At 45.5% G+C, this 21438-nt stretch overlaps 1 protein-coding gene across 1 annotated transcript in view; it reads left to right on the top strand.

The window, feature by feature from the left end:
* FREM3 (FRAS1 related extracellular matrix 3) overlaps positions 1-21438 on the top strand; it is a 129014-nt gene that overhangs the window by 34495 nt on the left and 73081 nt on the right. The window contains exon 3 of the mRNA XM_056803807.1: positions 18789-18935. Within this exon, the coding sequence (XP_056659785.1) occupies positions 18789-18935 (147 nt within the window). The remainder of the gene's footprint in view (positions 1-18788; positions 18936-21438) is intronic.

Below are 21438 nucleotides of genomic sequence, written 5' to 3'. Positions count from 1 at the left end.
TCTTCTTCCTTTCTTTGGCCAGGTGGTGAACTATGGGTGTTATGTCTGGAAATGATTGTGATATAAAAAGCAAAGAGCATTAATAAAACTTTCAGAAAACAAAAATAAAGCAAAATGTATTGCACACCTTCCTGCCTCCTTAAACAGAGTATACTGAACAAAATTTAATTCTTCCATAATCCCTCCACTTCGTCATTATGAACATAAGCTATCATAAGACTGCTGTGTTTTCAAAGTGCTTTGTAGCTATAAAATGCTATAAAAATGTCATCTGTTGTTGATGTTGTGCTTGTAGGTTGTGAAATAGTGATGCCTTTAGGAGCTGCTAAACTATGTAGAATCTCTACCCCAAATGGTCTCAGTTTTTGATGAATTTTGTTCTTCTGTTTTTTGTTGTTGGGCTACACTCTCTCTCTCTCTCTCTCTCTCTCTCTCTCTCTCTCTCTCTCTCTCTCTCTCTTCATCTGTATTTGAGCAATTGCATCCATCACCTCTTCAGGAAGCCTATTCCACTTCTGGACAGTTCTAATGGTTCAGAAGTTTTTACTCACCTCAGACCTAAATTTGTCTTTGTGGGACTTCATCTGTTACACATCAGCATATAGGGAACCTATGAAAAGTCATTCTTATATGTCGGGCTTTATTTGGAAGTGAGGCGAAGCAGGAAAGTACTGATGAATGTTTTCTGATGGATTCGTAGATGGTTCTATCCTCTGAGACCAAACAAAGCAAGTCATGTAACCTCCATGGGCTTATATACTCTTATACTAAAGCAAAATGGTGTCCACAAACTAGAGGCGAGTGCTCTTGACTTTAGAACAGATAACTAAAGAGACCATTAGCAGACATCTAGAAAAATGTAAAATGAAAATAAAGAACTGGATTTATCAAGAACTTGTAACACCAGAATAACTTTGTCTTTTTTTTTTAAACAAAGTTACTAATTTATTAGATTAGGGTAATGTAGCTATATTTTATCTTGGTTTTAGCAAGACATTTTATATAGTATCTCATACTAGTCTTATGAAAAAGATGGAGAAATGTGGATTAGAACACAATACAATTAAAGGGATTAAGAACTAGTTGAGAAAGTACTCCTGTCATAATGTTGACTTCATAGAATGTCTTCAATAGAATGCTCCAGGGATGTATGCATGGCCCTGTGATAAATATTGAAATTTTTAATCAATGATCTGATGGTCATAAGCATCAATATCAGCTCTTGGTACACAAGCAGCCCACCTCCTCTTGTTGGCATTCACTAAAAGGCAGGATGGTGTGGGAGAAAGAACAGTAGGTTTTGAGTTATAAGACCTGCATTCAATTCCAGCTCTTACCACCTATGTGACCATGGAAGCATCACTTAACTTCTCTGAACATCATTTTACTCATCAATGAGTGGGAAACATGAGGTATACCAGCCTGAACCTGATTAAAATTGAAATGTGGTTTTCTAGATCAATATGTCATCAACAGATAAATATACATATGTATTCATTTCTACTTGGCTTTGATAAAAACTTATTTGATGTTCTTTTAAGCATTTTTCCAATTCCATGAGTGTGCTTCTTCTGAGTCACATTTTGAACCCAAGTCCACCATGATATCTCTATAGCATCCATCCACAGTGCGTCTATCCATTATCATTTGCATCACCTACATTTATTATGTCTAAAAATATATAGATTTAAAATATTTTTGCCTTTATAGATTTTTATATTTAATTATATTACATGTGTATTTTACATGTGCATATATCTGTGTGTATGTGTCTGTCTGTATGTGTATATATATATATATATATATATATATATTTTTTTTTTTTTTTGGTCTGAGAGCCAAGATGTTTAGCATAGCCATTTCATTATCTCACATGAATTTGCTCTCTCACAGGAAAGAATTCCTAGCTGATGAAAAAAGCCCACAGGAAAAAGGACAATCCTACTTTTCCTTTCAACAACTCAGTCTGATAAGTGTTTGCCAAGGTTTTCCAGAATAACAATCCATCTAATCTTTGGCTTGCTCTTTCAGTAATAAGAGTAACCATAGGGATTATTATTAACTGGAGAGGTAGACTGTGACTTGTTTCAGTTTCCAAACTTTTTCCTCCTGATTTTTATCTCTTCCACATTCTAAGGTATAGCCAGCACCCAGCAGAAGGTTATTTATTAAGGCAGATGGAGGTTGTCAGAGCCTGCTTAATTCCCCATACAGTTAATCTAAGCAATGATGGTGGATAATTTATGAAATCTTGGATGTGATCCCTGGGTGCTTTCTTTTAATCCCTTCACAAGATCCCACTTTGAAACTTCCTTCTCATATAAGATTTCATGTGATTCTTCTCTAGCTGAAAAAAGTCTATTCTATTTCTCTTAGCACTTATCTAATAACTCCATCAAGAACACCATATGTTACAAGAGGAAGGGATATGTGACATTTATCTCTTTTCCTCTGGAAGAAGAATGAATGAGTTGGCTCTAGAGCGCTGCTTTTCAAGTCCCAATCTGACTATTGAAAACTCTTAAATAATATCAACATGAAATAGATCTGTGGCTGCATCATATTTTAGGTCCACTAGAAAATTTGTAGAAACTAAACATTAGACAGCCTTACATGGGCAAAGTTATGTCAACAATTCCCCCGCCATGGGCCTCAGCTTCTTTGAAATGAGAGAGTAAGACTACAGACCCTTCAAAGACCCCTACGGCTTTAAGTCTCTGGTCCTACAACATCCAGGAAAAACACACACACACATAATTTAGTGGAAAGAGCACCAGAATGTGACAGAGGAAATCTGCATTCTTTTCCAAGTTCTATCACTAATTAGAAGTAGAGCCAGAGTTCCTATAAAGAATCTATCAAAATGATCCAACTACCAATGAATATATATAGGGCAGCTAAGTGACCAAGTAGATAGAACAATCATCTTGGAATCAAGAAGATTCTTCTTTCTGGGTTCAAATCTGACCTCAGGCACTTACTAGCTGCCTGACTCTGAGCAAGTCACTGAACCCTGTTGGCCTCAGTTTCTTCATCTATAAAATGAGCTGGAGAAGGGAATGGCAAACCACTCTAGTATCTTTGCCAAGAAAACTCCAAATGGGCTCACAAAGAGTCAGACATAACTGAAATGACTTAAGAACAACTAGACACACATGCATACATATATACACACAAACATATGTATACACACATTTTATATACATACATTATATATTTTAATATTATGTATATGTATATATGTGTTTATTTCATACCTTTATTCTATATTATATATGTATGTCTATTTTGTTACATGTATATTTATAACTATATTATACATTATGCAAGTATCTCTGTTTTGTTACATGCATGTATATATAGTTATACCTATATTCTATATAAATACATGTATATCTATTTTGTTACATGTATATGTGTTTATATATTTTATACCTATATTATCTATAAAACACATATGTGTTTCTATATTTATACCTGTATTCTATATTACATGTATATTTTGTTACATTTATGTGCATTTATATATTTTACACATGTATTGTATGTCACATGCATATATATTTTATCGTACGTGTGTATGTGTAACACACACATATAATTAGACCCATGAAGTCTTCAGGCCAAGAAAATGAAACAAAAAGCCTGAGTAATGGGAGTGGAGTCTTGAATGAAATTGTATCCTTGGGGAGGAAGGAAGTATGGCACATTTCAGTCAGTTAAGTAGGTTGTTGAAAGAATTTGTAGCTTTTGTAGGCCAGAGCTTGGGGAACAGAAGAGACCTCCCTAGGAAACAAAGAGGGGAAACGGCTGATGTACAATTTGGCTTTCTGCCCTCCCTCTGTCTGTACTAGCTGTCCCATCTCAAATTATACTTCTTCCAGGGAATTTATTGGAATGATTATAAGAAATAATTTGGAAAAGACATTGGAAAATTATTAGAAAAAATAGCAGCAACAGCATTTGGTGACATTTACAGGTGATTAGTATTATTAGCATTAGATGACAGTGTAGAGTAACATCTTTTATGATGATGAAAAGGGCACATCTATATGTTTCAAGATCACTTGCTAAAGTCCTGTCACCCAGAGATATGCTTCGGGTGGCTAATCAGAGCTTTATTTCAGGATGAGTGAATAGCCATGCGGTTGTGATCACTTCCTTCTCTGCCCACCTCCCCCTTCTATGCCGCAGTAGTGGCAACATCCATTGCCTAGGAGTGCATCCTCCTTCTGAGAACTATTCTCTAAGCGCCACACCTGAGGTGAGCCCTCTCTCCCCCAAGTACAGGAATTGTTAGTTATGCCTCTAATGGCATGTTTCAATATCAGCTCCCTGTTTCACCTTCATAATCTGTGTTTTTAAAGAAAAGTACATTATTAGGTATAGGAAACAATTTTCCAAACTACTCTATGTGGCACATCCTTTACATGAAACCAAATGTTGTGGAGGTAAGTCAACTATATCCCTAGTATATCATTTATCTTCCAAATCCCAAGGCACAACACCCAGCAAAAGGTCATTTTTTTGTTTTAAACCCTTACCTTCCTCCTTGGAGTCAATAGCATGTATTGGTTCCAAGGCAGTAGAGCAGTAAGGGTTAGGCAATGGGGGTCAAGTGACTTGCCCAGGATCACAAAACTGGGAAGTATCTGAAGTCAGATTTGATCCCAGGACCTCCCATCTCTAGACCAGGCTCTCAATCCACTGAGTTACCCAGCTGCCCCCCCAGAGGGTCATTTATTAAGGCAGATGGAGGTTTCCTAAAGGTCAGAAACTACCTGCAGTTAGTCTGAGCAATGATAGTTATTGGCCTTTAAAACCCACATCCTAGCTCCAACTGCTCTCATATAGGGAGAATGAGCCTCCCTGGAGCAACATGACTTCTCAAAAGAATGCCGATACATGGATGTTTCCTAGTATCCTGCCATATGTCTCAGCAGCTTATGGTGTCATGCCTGAGCCTGGAGTCATGATTTAAACTGGCTATATCATCATCAGACGTGATCCAGACGGGTGATCTCACCATCAGACCTGATCCGGACGGGTGATCTCACCATCAGACCTGACCCGGACGGGTGATCTCACCATCAGACCGGACCCGGACGGGTGATCTCACCATCACACCTGATCAGGACGGGTGATCTCATCATCAGACCTGACCCGGACGGGTGATCTCACCATCACACCTGATCAGGACGGGTGATCTCACCATCAGACCTGACCCGGACGGGTGATCTCACCATCAGACCTGACCCGGACGGGTGATCTCACCATCAGACCTGACCCGGACGGGTGATCTCACCATCAGACCTGACCCGGACGGGTGATCTCACCATCAGACCTGACCCGGACGGGTGATCTCACCATCACACCTGACCCGGACGGGTGATCTCACCATCAGACCGGACCCGGACGGGTGATCTCACCATCAGACCTGACCCGGACGGGTGATCTCACCATCAGACCTGATCCGGACGGGTGATCTCACCATCAGACCTGACCCGGACGGGTGATCTCACCATCAGACCTGATCCGGACGGGTGATCTCACCATCAGACCTGACCCGGACGGGTGATCTCACCATCAGACCTGATCCGGACGGGTGATCTCACCATCAGACCTGACCCGGACGGGTGATCTCACCATCAGACCTGATCCGGACGGGTGATCTCACCATCAGACCTGACCCGGACGGGTGATCTCACCATCAGACCTGACCCGGACGGGTGATCTCACCATCACACCTGATCCGGACGGGTGATCTCACCATCAGACCGGACCCGGACGGGTGATCTCACCATCAGACCTGATCCGGACGGGTGATCTCACCATCAGACCTGACCCGGACGGGTGATCTCACCATCACACCTGATCCGGACGGGTGATCTCATCATCAGACCAGACCCGGACGGGTGATCTCACCATCAGACCTGACCCGGACGGGTGATCTCACCATCAGACCTGACCCGGACGGGTGATCTCACCATCAGACCGGACCCGGACGGGTGATCTCACCATCAGACCGGACCCGGACGGGTGATCTCACCATCAGACCGGACCCGGACGGGTGATCTCACCATCAGACCTGACCCGGACGGGTGATCTCACCATCAGACCGGACCCGGACGGGTGATCTCACCATCAGACCGGACCCGGACGGGTGATCTCACCATCACACCTGACCCGGACGGGTGATCTCACCATCAGACCTGACCCGGACGGGTGATCTCACCATCAGACCTGACCCGGACGGGTGATCTCACCATCAGACCGGACCCGGACGGGTGATCTCACCATCAGACCTGACCCGGACGGGTGATCTCACCATCAGACCTGACCCGGACGGGTGATCTCACCATCAGACCGGACCCGGACGGGTGATCTCACCATCAGACCGGACCCGGACGGGTGATCTCACCATCAGACCTGACCCGGACGGGTGATCTCACCATCAGACCTGACCCGGACGGGTGATCTCACCATCAGACCTGACCCGGACGGGTGATCTCACCATCAGACCTGACCCGGACGGGTGATCTCACCATCAGACCTGACCCGGACGGGTGATCTCACCATCAGACCTGACCCGGACGGGTGATCTCACCATCACACCTGACCCGGACGGGTGATCTCACCATCAGACCGGACCCGGACGGGTGATCTCACCATCAGACCGGACCCGGACGGGTGATCTCACCATCAGACCGGACCCGGACGGGTGATCTCATCATCAGACCTCACCCGGACGGGTGATCTCACCATCAGACCTGACCCGGACGGGTGATCTCACCATCAGACCTGACACGGACGGGTGATCTCACCATCAGACCTCACCCGGACGGGTGATCTCACCATCAGACCTGACCCGGACGGGTGATCTCACCATCAGACCGGACCCGGACGGGTGATCTCACCATCACACCTGATCCGGACGGGTGATCTCACCATCAGACCTGACACGGACGGGTGATCTCACCATCAGACCTGACCCGGACGGGTGATCTCACCATCAGACCGGACCCGGACGGGTGATCTCACCATCAGACCGGACCCGGACGGGTGATCTCACCATCAGACCGGACCCGGACGGGTGATCTCACCATCAGACCGGACCCGGACGGGTGATCTCACCATCAGACCGGACCGGGACAGGTGATCTCATCATCAGACCTCACCCGGACGGGTGATCTCACCATCAGACCTGACCCGGACGGGTGATCTCACCATCAGACCTGACCGGGACAGGTGATCTCACCATCAGACCTGACCCGGACGGGTGATCTCACCATCAGACCGGACCCGGACGGGTGATCTCACCATCAGACCGGACCCTGACGGGTGATCTCACCATCAGACCGGACCCGGACGGGTGATCTCACCATCAGACCTGACCCGGACGGGTGATCTCACCATCAGACCTGACCCGGACGGGTGATCTCACCATCACACCTGACCCGGACGGGTGATCTCACCATCACACCTGACCCGGACGGGTGATCTCACCATCAGACCTGACCCGGACGGGTGATCTCACCATCAGACCTGACCCGGACGGGTGATCTCACCATCAGACCGGACCCGGACGGGTGATCTCACCATCAGACCGGACCCGGACGGGTGATCTCACCATCAGACCGGACCCGGACGGGTGATCTCATCATCAGACCTCACCCGGACGGGTGATCTCACCATCAGACCGGACCCGGACGGGTGATCTCACCATCACACCTGATCAGGACGGGTGATCTCATCATCAGACCTGACCCGGACGGGTGATCTCACCATCACACCTGATCAGGACGGGTGATCTCATCATCAGACCTGACCCGGACGGGTGATCTCACCATCAGACCTGACCCGGACGGGTGATCTCACCATCAGACCTGACCCGGACGGGTGATCTCACCATCAGACCTGACCCGGACGGGTGATCTCACCATCAGACCTGACCCGGACGGGTGATCTCACCATCAGACCTGACCCGGACGGGTGATCTCACCATCAGACCTGACCCGGACGGGTGATCTCACCATCAGACCTGACCCGGACGGGTGATCTCACCATCAGACCTGACCCGGACGGGTGATCTCACCATCAGACCTGACCCGGACGGGTGATCTCACCATCAGACCTGACCCGGACGGGTGATCTCACCATCACACCTGACCCGGACGGGTGATCTCACCATCAGACCTGACCCGGACGGGTGATCTCACCATCAGACCTGACCCGGACGGGTGATCTCACCATCAGACCTGACCCGGACGGGTGATCTCACCATCAGACCTGACCCGGACGGGTGATCTCACCATCAGACCTGACCCGGACGGGTGATCTCACCATCAGACCTGACCCGGACGGGTGATCTCACCATCAGACCTGACCCGGACGGGTGATCTCACCATCAGACCTGATCCGGACGGGTGATCTCACCATCAGACCTGACCCGGACGGGTGATCTCACCATCAGACCTGATCCGGACGGGTGATCTCACCATCAGACCTGACCCGGACGGGTGATCTCACCATCAGACCTGACCCGGACGGGTGATCTCACCATCACACCTGATCCGGACGGGTGATCTCACCATCAGACCGGACCCGGACGGGTGATCTCACCATCAGACCTGATCCGGACGGGTGATCTCATCATCACACCTGACCCGGACGGGTGATCTCACCATCAGACCTGACCCGGACGGGTGATCTCACCATCAGACCGGACCCGGACGGGTGATCTCACCATCACACCTGATCCGGACGGGTGATCTCACCATCAGACCTGACCCGGACGGGTGATCTCACCATCACACCTGATCCGGACGGGTGATCTCATCATCAGACCGGACCCGGACGGGTGATCTCACCATCAGACCTGACCCGGACGGGTGATCTCACCATCAGACCTGACCCGGACGGGTGATCTCACCATCAGACCGGACCCGGACGGGTGATCTCACCATCAGACCGGACCCGGACGGCTGATCTCACCATCAGACCGGACCCGGACGGGTGATCTCACCATCAGACCTGACCCGGACGGGTGATCTCACCATCAGACCGGACCCGGACGGGTGATCTCACCATCAGACCGGACCCGGACGGGTGATCTCACCATCACACCTGACCCGGACGGGTGATCTCACCATCAGACCTGACCCGGACGGGTGATCTCACCATCAGACCGGACCCTGACGGGTGATCTCACCATCAGAACGGACCCTGACGGGTGATCTCACCATCAGACCGGACCCGGACGGGTGATCTCACCATCAGACCGGACCCGGACGGGTGATCTCACCATCAGACCTGACACGGACGGGTGATCTCACCATCAGACCTGATCCGGACGGGTGATCTCATCATCAGACCTGATCCGGACGGGTGATCTCATCATCAGACCTGATCCGGAAGGGTGATCTCATCATCAGACCTGATCCGGAAGGGTGATCTCATCATCAGACCTGATCCGGACGGGTGATCTCACCATCAGACCTGATCCGGAAGGGTGATCTCACCATCAGACCTGATCCGGACGGGTGATCTCACCATCAGACCGGACCCGGACGGGTGATCTCACCATCAGACCGGACCCGGACGGGTGATCTCACCATCAGACCGGACCCGGACGGGTGATCTCACCATCAGACCTGACCCGGACGGGTGATCTCACCATCACACCTGACCCGGACGGGTGATCTCACCATCAGACCTGACCCGGACGGGTGATCTCACCGTCAGACCTGACCCGGACGGGTGATCTCACCATCAGACCTGACCCGGACGGGTGATCTCACCATCAGACCGGACCCGGACGGGTGATCTCACCATCAGACCGGACCCGGACGGGTGATCTCACCATCAGACCGGACCCGGACGGGTGATCTCACCATCAGACCGGACCCGGACGGGTGATCTCATCATCAGACCTCACCCGGACGGGTGATCTCACCATCAGACCTGACCCGGACGGGTGATCTCACCATCAGACCTGACACGGACGGGTGATCTCACCATCAGACCTCACCCGGACGGGTGATCTCACCATCAGACCTGACCCGGACGGGTGATCTCACCATCAGACCGGACCCGGACGGGTGATCTCACCATCACACCTGATCCGGACGGGTGATCTCACCATCAGACCTGACACGGACGGGTGATCTCACCATCAGACCTGACCTGGACGGGTGATCTCACCATCAGACCGGACCCGGACGGGTGATCTCACCATCACACCTGATCCGGACGGGTGATCTCACCATCAGACCTGACCCGGACGGGTGATCTCACCATCAGACCTGACCCGGACGGGTGATCTCACCATCAGACCTGACCCGGACGGGTGATCTCACCATCAGACCGGACCCGGACGGGTGATCTCACCATCAGACCGGACCCGGACGGGTGATCTCACCATCAGACCGGACCCGGACGGGTGATCTCACCATCAGACCGGACCCGGACGGGTGATCTCACCATCAGACCGGACCCGGACGGGTGATCTCACCATCAGACCGGACCGGGACGGGTGATCTCATCATCAGACCTCACCCGGACGGGTGATCTCACCATCAGACCTGACCCGGACGGGTGATCTCACCATCAGACCTGACCCGGACGGGTGATCTCACCATCAGACCTGACCCAGACGGGTGATCTCACCATCAGACCGGACCCGGACGGGTGATCTCACCATCAGACCGGACCCTGACGGGTGATCTCACCATCAGACCGGACCCGGACGGGTGATCTCACCATCAGACCGGACCCGGACGGGTGATCTCACCATCAGACCGGACCCGGACGGGTGATCTCACCATCAGACCTGACCCGGACGGGTGATCTCACCATCAGACCTGATCCGGACGGGTGATCTCACCATCAGACCTGATCCGGACGGGTGATCTCATCATCAGACCGGACCCGGACGGGTGATCCCATCATCAGACCTGATCCGGACGGGTGATCCCATCATCAGACCTGATCCGGAAGGGTGATCTCACCATCAGACCTGACCCGGACGGGTGATCTCACCATCAGACCGGACCCGGACGGGTGATCTCACCATCAGACCGGACCCGGACGGGTGATCTCACCATCAGACCGGACCCGGACGGGTGATCTCACCATCAGACCTGACCCGGACGGGTGATCTCACCATCAGACCTGACCCGGACGGGTGATCTCACCATCAGACCTGACCCGGACGGGTGATCTCACCATCAGACCGGACCCCGACGGGTGATCTCACCATCAGACCTGACCCGGACGGGTGATCTCACCATCAGACCTGATCCGGACGGGTTATCTCATCATCAGACGTGATCCGGACGGGTTATCTCATCATCAGACCTGATCCGGACGGGTTATCTCATCATCAGACCTGATCCGGACGGGTTATCTCATCATCAGACCTGATCCGGACGGGTTTTCTCATCATCAGACGTGATCCGGACGGGTTATCTCTTCATCAGACCTGATCCGGACGGGTTACGGGTTATCTCATCATCAGACCTGATCCGCACGGGTTATCTCATCATCAGACCTGATCCGGACGGGTTATCTCATCATCAGACCTGATCCGGACGGGTTATCTCATCATCAGACCTGATCCGGACGGGTTATCTCATCATCAGACGTGATCCGGACGGGTTATCTCATCATCAGACGTGGTCTGGACGGGTTATCTCATCATCAGACGTGATTCGGACGGGTTATCTCATCATCTATGTGTCTGAGATAACATAGTTCCCCCATGAAGTCTTGTTTGCCAATGGTGGGAAAGGAAGGGCTCAGTCTCTTTATTTCTCTAGCAACTCTAGCCATTCAATAATGAGGCTGTGGTTCACAGACTAATGTTTGAGATACACCCAGTCTAAGGCTCCCCCCTCTGCTCATCAAGCAAAGAAAGGGGAGTAATCTGCATGGGAAATGTCAACAGGATCACTGAAGAATATATATTGCCATTCGTGGGGGAGAAAAAAAGCTCTGGGAAGAAAAAAGTAGCAACATTTTCTGTAAAAATTGATACAGAATAAGGAGTTTCTATCTGTTGGCTTTGGGTGGTCAATGTAGATTTGTAGACTTTATCTTGAAGTTGTTTGATGATTCATTTTAGGGCTAGGCACTGAAGATACAGGCAAAAAGCAAGTAGCACCTGGCCTCGGAAGTTAACTTTCTATGTGGGAGATGGAGTCTATGTGGTCAACATTGGGGCACATCAGTAAATAGAAAATAAATGCTTTCGAAGTGCCAAGTAATTGGCAGGAGTAAGCTTGTGGAGGAAGCTAACACCTGAAAACATCAAGAAAGGCTTCTTGTAGGAAGAAGCACTCAAGCCGAGTTTTCAAGAGAGCTAGGGACTCCCAGAGGCAGAGATTTGAAGTAACAGCTTTCTTGGCAGAGCCAAGGTAGTAGGAAATAGGATTTTATAAATAGGAACCAAGGAGACCAATTTAGGGCATAAGAAGGAAATAATTCAATAGAGGGGCAGAATGCAAAGTGCTGGGTTGTTTTTGATTCTAGAGGCTATGGGCAGCCACTGATGATTCTTGAGCAAGAAAATGAACTGACCAGACTGATGCTTTTGGGATGCTTAGTTTGGCAGTTGGGTGGAGGGTTTATTGGAGAGAAGAGATGCAGGAAGATCTTTTAGAAAGCTGTTGCAACAGTTAGGATGAAAAAATAAAGAGGGCTTATACGAGAAAACTGACCAGGTCAGTGGAGAGAAGAGTTGTTTTGTTCTTGAGTCATTTCCAACCCGCCATGGTCCCGTTCTAATGCTTTCTTGGCAAAGATACCAGTGTGGTTTTCCATTTCCTTCTCCAGCTAATTTTGCAGAGAAGGAAACTGAGGCAGAGTTAAGTGACTAGCCCAGGGACACACAGCTAGGAAGTGTCTGTGGCTTGATTAAGAGAGTCTTCCTGGCTCCAGGAAGTGCAGTGCTCTATCCACTGAACCACTCAGATGCCCCTGGAGGGAAAGGAATGAATGCAAAAGATTCTGTCAAGTCCTTATAAACAGAATTTGGAAACAGTTTGAATGGGAGGTGTAGTAATCATAGGGAGAGGGAAGAGTTAGAAATGAATCCTCATTTGTGAATGTATGGTTGTGCCCTGAAGGAAAACAGAGAAGTTGGTAAAGGGAAGAGTTAGAGATGAAAGAAGAGTTCTGTTTTGTATGTGTTGAGTCTTAACTGCCACAATTTTCTATAAATACTCACATTAATCAGAGCCAAAGAGTATCTTCTAAAATAATAAACACTTACCATGTTCCATGCCCTGGACTAAGCCCTTTACAAATTTTATCTCTTTTGATCCTCACTATACCCCGGGAGGTAGGGGTTTTTTTTGTCCCCATTCTATTATTACTATTATTATTCCCATTTTACAGATAAGAAAATTGAGGCAGTCAAAGATTAAGTGATTTATCCAGAGTCACAAGCTAGTGTCTGAAGCTGAATGTGAACACAAGTCTACATTACACCAGATCCCATGTCCTGTGCTTACTGCATGACTTTCAAAGCAGTTTCCCAGGTGTGAGCAAACTCCCTTTGTTACCTCTCCCCAGCTACTGGGCACCAAAGTTCTTTCACCATAGAGCAGCTTTGGAGACCGCACCACCTAGCAGCCACTGGAATACATAAGTGTTATAAGATCTGTCTTGGAAGTATCCAGGTTACAATTCTAGGTGGGAACTATTGAAAACTGATTGGCCAAGGAAGTAGAAAGTAATGTTTTCCTATACCCTTTGATTCCAGGGAGTCCTACTCTGATCTCCTGTCAGGTTGTGGTTCAGTCGTTTTCACTCATGTCTGACTCTTCCTGTTCCCATTTGTTGGATTTCTAGGCAAAAATACTGGAGTTGTTTACCATTTCCTTCTCTAGCTCATTTGACAGATGAAGAAATTGAGGCAAAGAGTGTTAAGGGACTTGCCAAGGGTCACACAACTAGTAAATGTCAAAGCCCAAATTTGAACTCAGTAAGTCTTCCTGACTCCAGGCTGGCACTCTATCTACTATACCACTTAGCTGCTCCTATCATGGCAGTAACCAATCAATCCATTAAATAATCAGCATTTGTTGGTGTGCCAACAAATGTGCCAGGCATTGCACTAAGCACCCTAGGGAGCATGAGCCCATGACTTCTCAGACAGACACACCTGAGAAAATATGGAAAGCCTCAGAAGGTGTTCTCAAAGTTGCAGTCATCACTGACCTGGGGGTCCAGTTATCCTTAGCCCATCCGTGTCTCTGTACCTAAGACTACAGGCACTTTACAGCACAGCCCAAATCAGAAGACTCTCCATGGGGACACAGACAGATCTACGTGACCCCAACCTGGCAAACAGGGGAATCAGATCCCCCACAGACACTGTTCTATCCCAAAAGAGTCCTCACATACCTCTCCTCCTCTCTTTCTCATTATTACTAGTTGATACACCACCAATCACTTTCCTGATTGTGGTGACTTTTGAAGCCAGTATAAGTTCTGATAGGTGGAAAAGCTTTGCGAATGGACAGGTGAGAGGTTTTGTGTGTCTATCATTCACAGGCCAGTCTAGCTAAGGTTAGAGGCTCATTACGATGAGGATGGCCACCAGGTAATTAAGATGTTTTGCTTGGATTTTTTTTTCTTCAAGAAGCAGGGCAATCTATTGGATAGCGATAGGAAAGTCATTCAAGTCTTGCCCCTGACACATACTGACTGTATGATCCTGGGTAAATGCCATAACTTCTCACTCCCCCCAGGCACCAAGCAGGTGCTGATCCAAATAAATAAGGGACTCAGGAGGCCCAATTCCTCACTAGGAGCTCCCTGCACTAAAGAAATCAGAGGACCATTAAAAATAAAACAAAATTCCCCCCCCAAAAAAATACAGAAATATTTTGTTTTATTTTTAATCACAGAAGTCACAAAGGCCATCTGCGAAGGCATATATCTCAACAAAGTTTTGGTCTGTATTTATTGATGGAAAGAGTAACCATCCTGCTGCAATGATGCATGCTTGAAGTATGGAAGTATTTGTTTCATAAGCAGATTTATGGCTCATATCTATGGCCATGATATTTGGTCAATCACAAAAGTGGTGCTAATAACTATCATGTCCTTCTCTGAAAAAGAGGTGGCACACATTCACTCATATATATTGTCTCAGTCGATTCAACTGCCTTACATTATAAAGTATTATTACCCCTCATGGAACAGATGAAGACATGGCAGCAGAGAGCGGCTAGCTGATTTGCCCAGGGTCACACAAGAAGATTCCAGAACCAGAACTCAGATCTTAGAACCCCCTGGTATTTCTGGTATATTTTTCACAATACAGCACTGCTTCTCATCTAAGTTATGGATTCATTCAGAAAAAAATTTTAAATGAAAATTCAATGTCAGTTGATGACTAAAGACATAAAGATATGACCCAAAGAGAAGTGATCTTGATCACCTAATTCCCAAAGGAGGCGGGAGGGGAAAGAACAAAATATATATACAGGAAGGGTGTTTTTAAGTATATAGGTCTTAAAAAGTAAGAGTCTTTGGTAATAAACATTTTATAGATCAGTAAAAATTTGTCATAGATCAGGTAAGCACCATCCAAATAACTCGAATGTTTTATAGAATTTTAATCCATAGTACTAATCACAACTTGACTTAACACAAAGGCTATAACCACTCATTTCTATGGTTTTTCTCTTCACAATTCAAACATCTGAATGACTTTTTTCCTTCATTCTTGCCCTTGTGTGAGATAGAATTAGGTGTACTAGTCCCAGAATGAGCATTCAGCTTATACCCCACCTTATTCTTAAAGCAAAAATACCCTGTTAAAAACCCCCAATTGAGAAAGGAATGTGGAAGGCTAGTTTATTACCTTTTGTTGACCGAAGATTCCAGGAAAAGCTTGGGAAAGAGACTGATAAAAGAAAGAAGGCTCTTATTCAAGGGCAATTGCTCCCCTTAACTCACCTGAACCAGTTAGTTACACATGTGTTTTAGATTGTAAGTCAAGGTTCAGTTGGGGGGGGGGGGGAGAAGGCCTGCTAGGGAGGGGGAGAAGAGGGGTCTTGTGTTAGGGAACTATATATTGCTTGTTTGCTACCTAGTTAATCCGCACTTCTTAGCCCATCATTGAAGTGACCCCTTTTTTCGAAGAAATAAACAATTGCCTTTTTTACTCCTACCATCTGATTCCAGATTTTGATTAAATGAGTGGAGCACTTGCACTCATTTTTATCCCATACAGTTTGAGTGGGGAATTTGTGTTCATCAATTTTTATCTCAATCACCATTAATACCGTATAAACACAGACTTTGTTGGGAAGCTCAGAATCATGTGTGTGATAAAATTTAGAGGGGAGCCATAAGAGTGGAGACAAGATGTTGTTGAGGATGCTATAAAGAAAATTCATAGCCGGGTCTAGGTGGAACTAGGTGGCTGTTTAAGTCTCTTCCAACTGATCTTCCATTATTCTGTGACTTTTAAAGCAGTTTCTTAATTGTGTACAAACTCCCTTTGTCACTTCTCCCAATTGGACCCTTTCCTGCCAATGTGCTTCAGCTAGCCTGTTCTTATACTGTTATGTCCACATCTCTTGTGACTCCCAGTGGGAAGAATAGAATTCAAGTAGGGTCAGAGGATCAGAGTTTTAGCCCTGGAAAAGAACCTAGAGATCACCTAGGAGGGAGGGAGGGAGGGAAGGAGGAAGGAAGGAAGGAAGGAAGGAAGGAAGGAAGGAAGGAAGGAAGGAAGGAAGGAAGGAAGGAAGGAAGGAAGGAAGGAAGGAAGGAAGGAAGGAAGGAAGGAAGGAAGGAAGGAAGGAAGGAAGGAAGGAAGGAAGGAAGGAAGGAAGGAAGGAAGGAGGAAAAGCTGCTATAAATATTATTTTACATGAGTTCTTTTCCTCTTTCTTTGATTTCTTTGGGGTATAGACACAGTAGTGCTATCACTGCATCAAAGATTATACTCAGTTTAATAGTTTTAGGGACATAATTCCAAACTGCTTTCCAGAATATTTGGACTAATTCATAGTTCCATCATTATACTATTAATGTAGTTATTTTCTCACTTTCCCTTCAGAACTTGTCATTTTTCCTTTTATGTCATCTTAAGCAATCTGATGGATGTAAGGTGGCACCTCACAGTTGTTTTAATTCACATTTCTCAAATTATTGGTGATTTAGAGTATTTTATATGATTATTGATAGTTAGAATTTCTTCCTCTGAAAACTTCCTATATACAAACTTTGACCTTTTATCAACTGAGAAATATCTCTAAATTTATCTCCATTTCCTTTATATTATAAAAATAAAATGTTCATCAGAGGAATTTGATGCAACAATTTTTCCCAGTTTCTTTCTTGTCTTATCATTTTAACTGCATTGGTTTTGACCATATAAAATTTTTTTTTTAATTTTATGTAATCAAAATTATTCATTTTTACCTCCAATGAAACTTTCTATCTCTTGTTTGGTCATGAACTATTCCCCTATCTATTTCATAAATCTAACAGGAAATTTCTTCCACATTCCTCTAATTTGCTTATGATATGATTTTGCTTTATGTCTAAATCGCATACCCAACCTATGCTTATCTTGGTATATGGTGGCCTATGCCTAGTTTCTGCCAGACTGCTTTCTAGTTTTCCCAATAGCTTTTCTTAAATAGTGAGTTCTTGCCTCAGTAGCTGGGATCTTGGGTTTTTCAAACACTAGGTTACTATTGTAAACCTTAAAATTTCTTAGACTTATGAATGTTGGAAATTTCCCCATTGGAAAATTTCATACTTGGAAAAAATTTCCTACTGATAGTAAGAACTCTATTGGAATGTGAAAACCCTTGGCATGGGAGGGTCCTTCTCCTCCCTACCTAAGACTACTTTAGGACAGAAACCTTTTGCTAAACAATGGAAAGGGCTTTGACCTATGCTTAAGCATAAAACAGGAAGTTCTTTGAGTCATGATTGATTTTAGAATTGATACAATAGAGATACTTGGAATGACAGAACCAGGTCTTGGAAAATACAATCTCCACAGTAAAAAGATTTAGGAAGGGCTGCAGCAAGGATCAAGATTTAATTATTTGAGAATATGACCTTCAACAGACATGTGCAAAGGGGCAGACCTCTGGGCGGTCCTGGGTTAAACTAGAGCCACCATTGGCACAGGGGAGACATCGACAGTGATTGGTAGATGTGAGAACTGAGGGGAGGGAACTTAGATGGTTTCCTTAAAGATGGGGGGGGGGGCTGAGGACTGGGAGGGGTTGGAGAGGTTTTGCTCTGAGAGGTTGTGCTCTGGGAAGGCTTGCTCTGAAGGAGGCTGGAGGTGGAGGCCCCTGAGACTGTTTCTCCATTTTGGTCATGTGAGTGATAGGGACTGATCTCTTTTCTTTGCCTCAGCTATCTAAGGGCTTGGGCCTTTTGGCCCAGCCTAAACAGAGGGGGTATTTAAGCCCTATTCCCTTCTCTCTCCTTTCTCTCTCTCTCTCTCTCTCTCTCTCTCTCTCTCTCTCTCTCTCTCTCTCTCTCTCTCTCTCTCTCTCTCTCTCTCTCTCTAATACCTTTGTTCCTCCTGTTTGTAATTAAAAACTCCATAAAAGGTTGACTACTGACTTGAGTTTTCATTTAGGAATTACATAGCTGAATTCCTTGGCGACCTTAAATTAATATATATCAGTCTTTTAAAGTGATTTCCTTGTCACACTATGTTTATCTGCTTCTGTAACTAATTCTATACCTGTGTAGCTAATTTGAGTTCTCCGTTTTCCTCTTTTTAATTACAGGAGGAAATAAGCTAAGGAGTCAATCTTTCCATCTAAACTGGGCTTGGATTTCTCTAGAGAAAGAGCACTACATCATTGACGAAGACTCCAAGTTCTTAGAAGTAACCCTCAAGCGCAGAGGATACCTAGGAGAGACATCCTTCATTAGTATGTGATTTCTGATTGATTGGTTGTGATGTGGTAGGAAGTCCTTGCTTCCAAAATTACAAGAAAAAGAAAAGCTCATTGTTTTAAAAGTTGACTAGAGACTGGCGGCTGGTTTGGATTACAATTGACCACACAGTCTTAAAGACACTGGGAAAAGGCTTAAATTCTCAAATTAAATCAATTCCCTTTAATAAGCATTTATTATGTATCTATTGTGTTCCAGATAGGGAAGGGAAGGGAAAGAAAATACACAGTTATATAATACCTACTAGACACCAGACTCTGTGCTAAGCACTTTTTTACAAATATAATCTCATTTACATCTCACAATGACTCTACAAGGTTGGTATTTTTATTATCCCTATTTTATAGTTGTGGAAACTGAGGCAGCCAAAGGTTGGGTGACTTGTCCACACAGCCAGGAAGTATCTGAAGTCAAAACTGAACTCAGGTCTTTCTAAGATACTGAATATAAGTTTGTAATCCTACTTTCCTCCAGGGAAGAAAGACAAAAAGAGAAAGTAGGCAGAACAATATGCACAAATATATACAAAATAAATCCAAAGTAATTCTCAGAAGAACAGTAACAACTGGGATGATTGGTAGGAGGTAACATTTGAACTGAGATTTTGAAAGAACTTGGGATTCAAAAGGAAAAGGTAAAGAGGGGAAGTCTTCCAGGGCCACACAGCCAATACATGAGGAAGGTTATGAACTGAGGTCTTCTTCCCACCAAGTCCAGCATTCTCAATCCATTGTGCCAGCCAACCACCACATCAAACTCCAGCCTGGTCTTTCCGCACCAAGTTATGTACTCAAATACAATTTTGAAAAACAGTCAACATTGAACTTCACCACTTAGAAATCACGTCACACTACATGGCTCTCAGGAGCCATTTTTTTCCAGGATATCAAATTCTCTAGGAGGAAAAGGATTTGACATGACAAGAGCCCATTAATCTCATTCAGATGAAGAATTTAATAATAGCTAGTGTCAAGTAGTAATGAAGTATGAAATGGCAAGGTGGGGTTCTTTGCTTCATTAAGCCCACAATGAGAAGTGAAAAGGAAAAATATCCATTTAGAACTCTTGTTGTTCAGTTCTTCAGTCATATCCAACTCTTCATGACACCATTTGGGATTTTATTGGCAAAGATACAGCAGTGGTTTGCCATTTCCTTCTCCAACTCATTTTATAGATGAAGAAATCAAGATAATCAGGGTTAAGTGAATTGTCCAGAGTCACACAGCTAGGAAGCATCCAAGACCAGATTTGAACTTAGGAAAATGAGTCTTTCTGACTCCAAGCTAGGCATTTTGTCCACTGTACCACCTAGCCGCTCTAGAATTCCCAGGAAACTTAAGTTGAGCACATGGGGCAAACTGCCTCGAGCTTTAGTCAAAATGGTCTTTTCTTCCCTGGGACTTCACAGAAAATTCTCTTTAGCACTTTTTTGCACTAGAAAAATAAAACCCATCATCTTATTCCTTCTCCCACACTGGCTGTTCTAAAAGTTGTGCACTATCCAATGACTTGAGGACATCTCTGGAGTCTTCTTACCTGAAAAGGTAGTGGGGGGGGGGGGAAGAAAAAGGCCATCCTTTCCTCTTCTCAATCATTCTCTTTTTTGATAGCTAGAATTTACATCTTTAAGATTTGCAAAGTGCTTTACAAATATTTTCTCATTTTATATTTACAACAAACCTGGAAGGTAGATGTTATTATTGTCCCAATTTTACAGGTGGGGATAATAGTATTTATAGTTTTTGGAAAATCAAGGCAGATAAAAATTAAATGACCTCCCCAAAATCACACAGATAATAAGATATTAGCCTGGATTTGAACTCAGGTCTCCTAAAATTCTTCCTTCAGAGTGCTAAATTTGGAGTTAGGAGATCTGAGTTTAAATCTTTGCTTCACTGCTTATTAGCTTTGAAACCTTGGGCAATTCTCTTTATCTTTCAGAAACCTCATTTTTCTCATCTTTACAATGAGATTACCAATACCATATGACCAGCAAGGTGGCACAGTGGACTCACCTTCCTAAGTTCAAATCTGGCCTCAGACATTTACTAGTTGTATAACCCCAAGCAAGTCACTTAACCCTGTTTGCTTTAGTTTCCTTACCTCTAAAAATGAGCTGGAGAAGAGAATGGCTTACCTTTTCAGTATCTTTGCCAAGAAAACTCCAAATGGGGATCATAAAGAGTTGAACACAATTGAAAGAATTGAATAACAACAAATACTATGGGCAGATAAGTGGCACAAATGATATGGTGTTGAACTTGGAGTAAGGAAGACGAGTTCAAATTGTGTTTCAAATACTTACAAACCACATGACCTTGGGCAAATCATTTAACTTTGGTTTGCCCAGATTCCTCATCTATAAAACAGAGATGATAAGAACACCTACCTCCCAGGGTTGTTATAAGGATAAAGTTAACTGACATATCTTTTAACTCTTACCTTCCATTTGAGAATCAATACTGTGTATTAGTTCCA

The sequence above is a fragment of the Monodelphis domestica genome, chromosome 6 (genome assembly GCF_027887165.1).
Source record: "Monodelphis domestica isolate mMonDom1 chromosome 6, mMonDom1.pri, whole genome shotgun sequence".
NCBI lineage: Eukaryota > Metazoa > Chordata > Mammalia > Didelphimorphia > Didelphidae > Monodelphis > Monodelphis domestica.
This window is presented reverse-complemented; position numbering and strand designations above follow the sequence as displayed.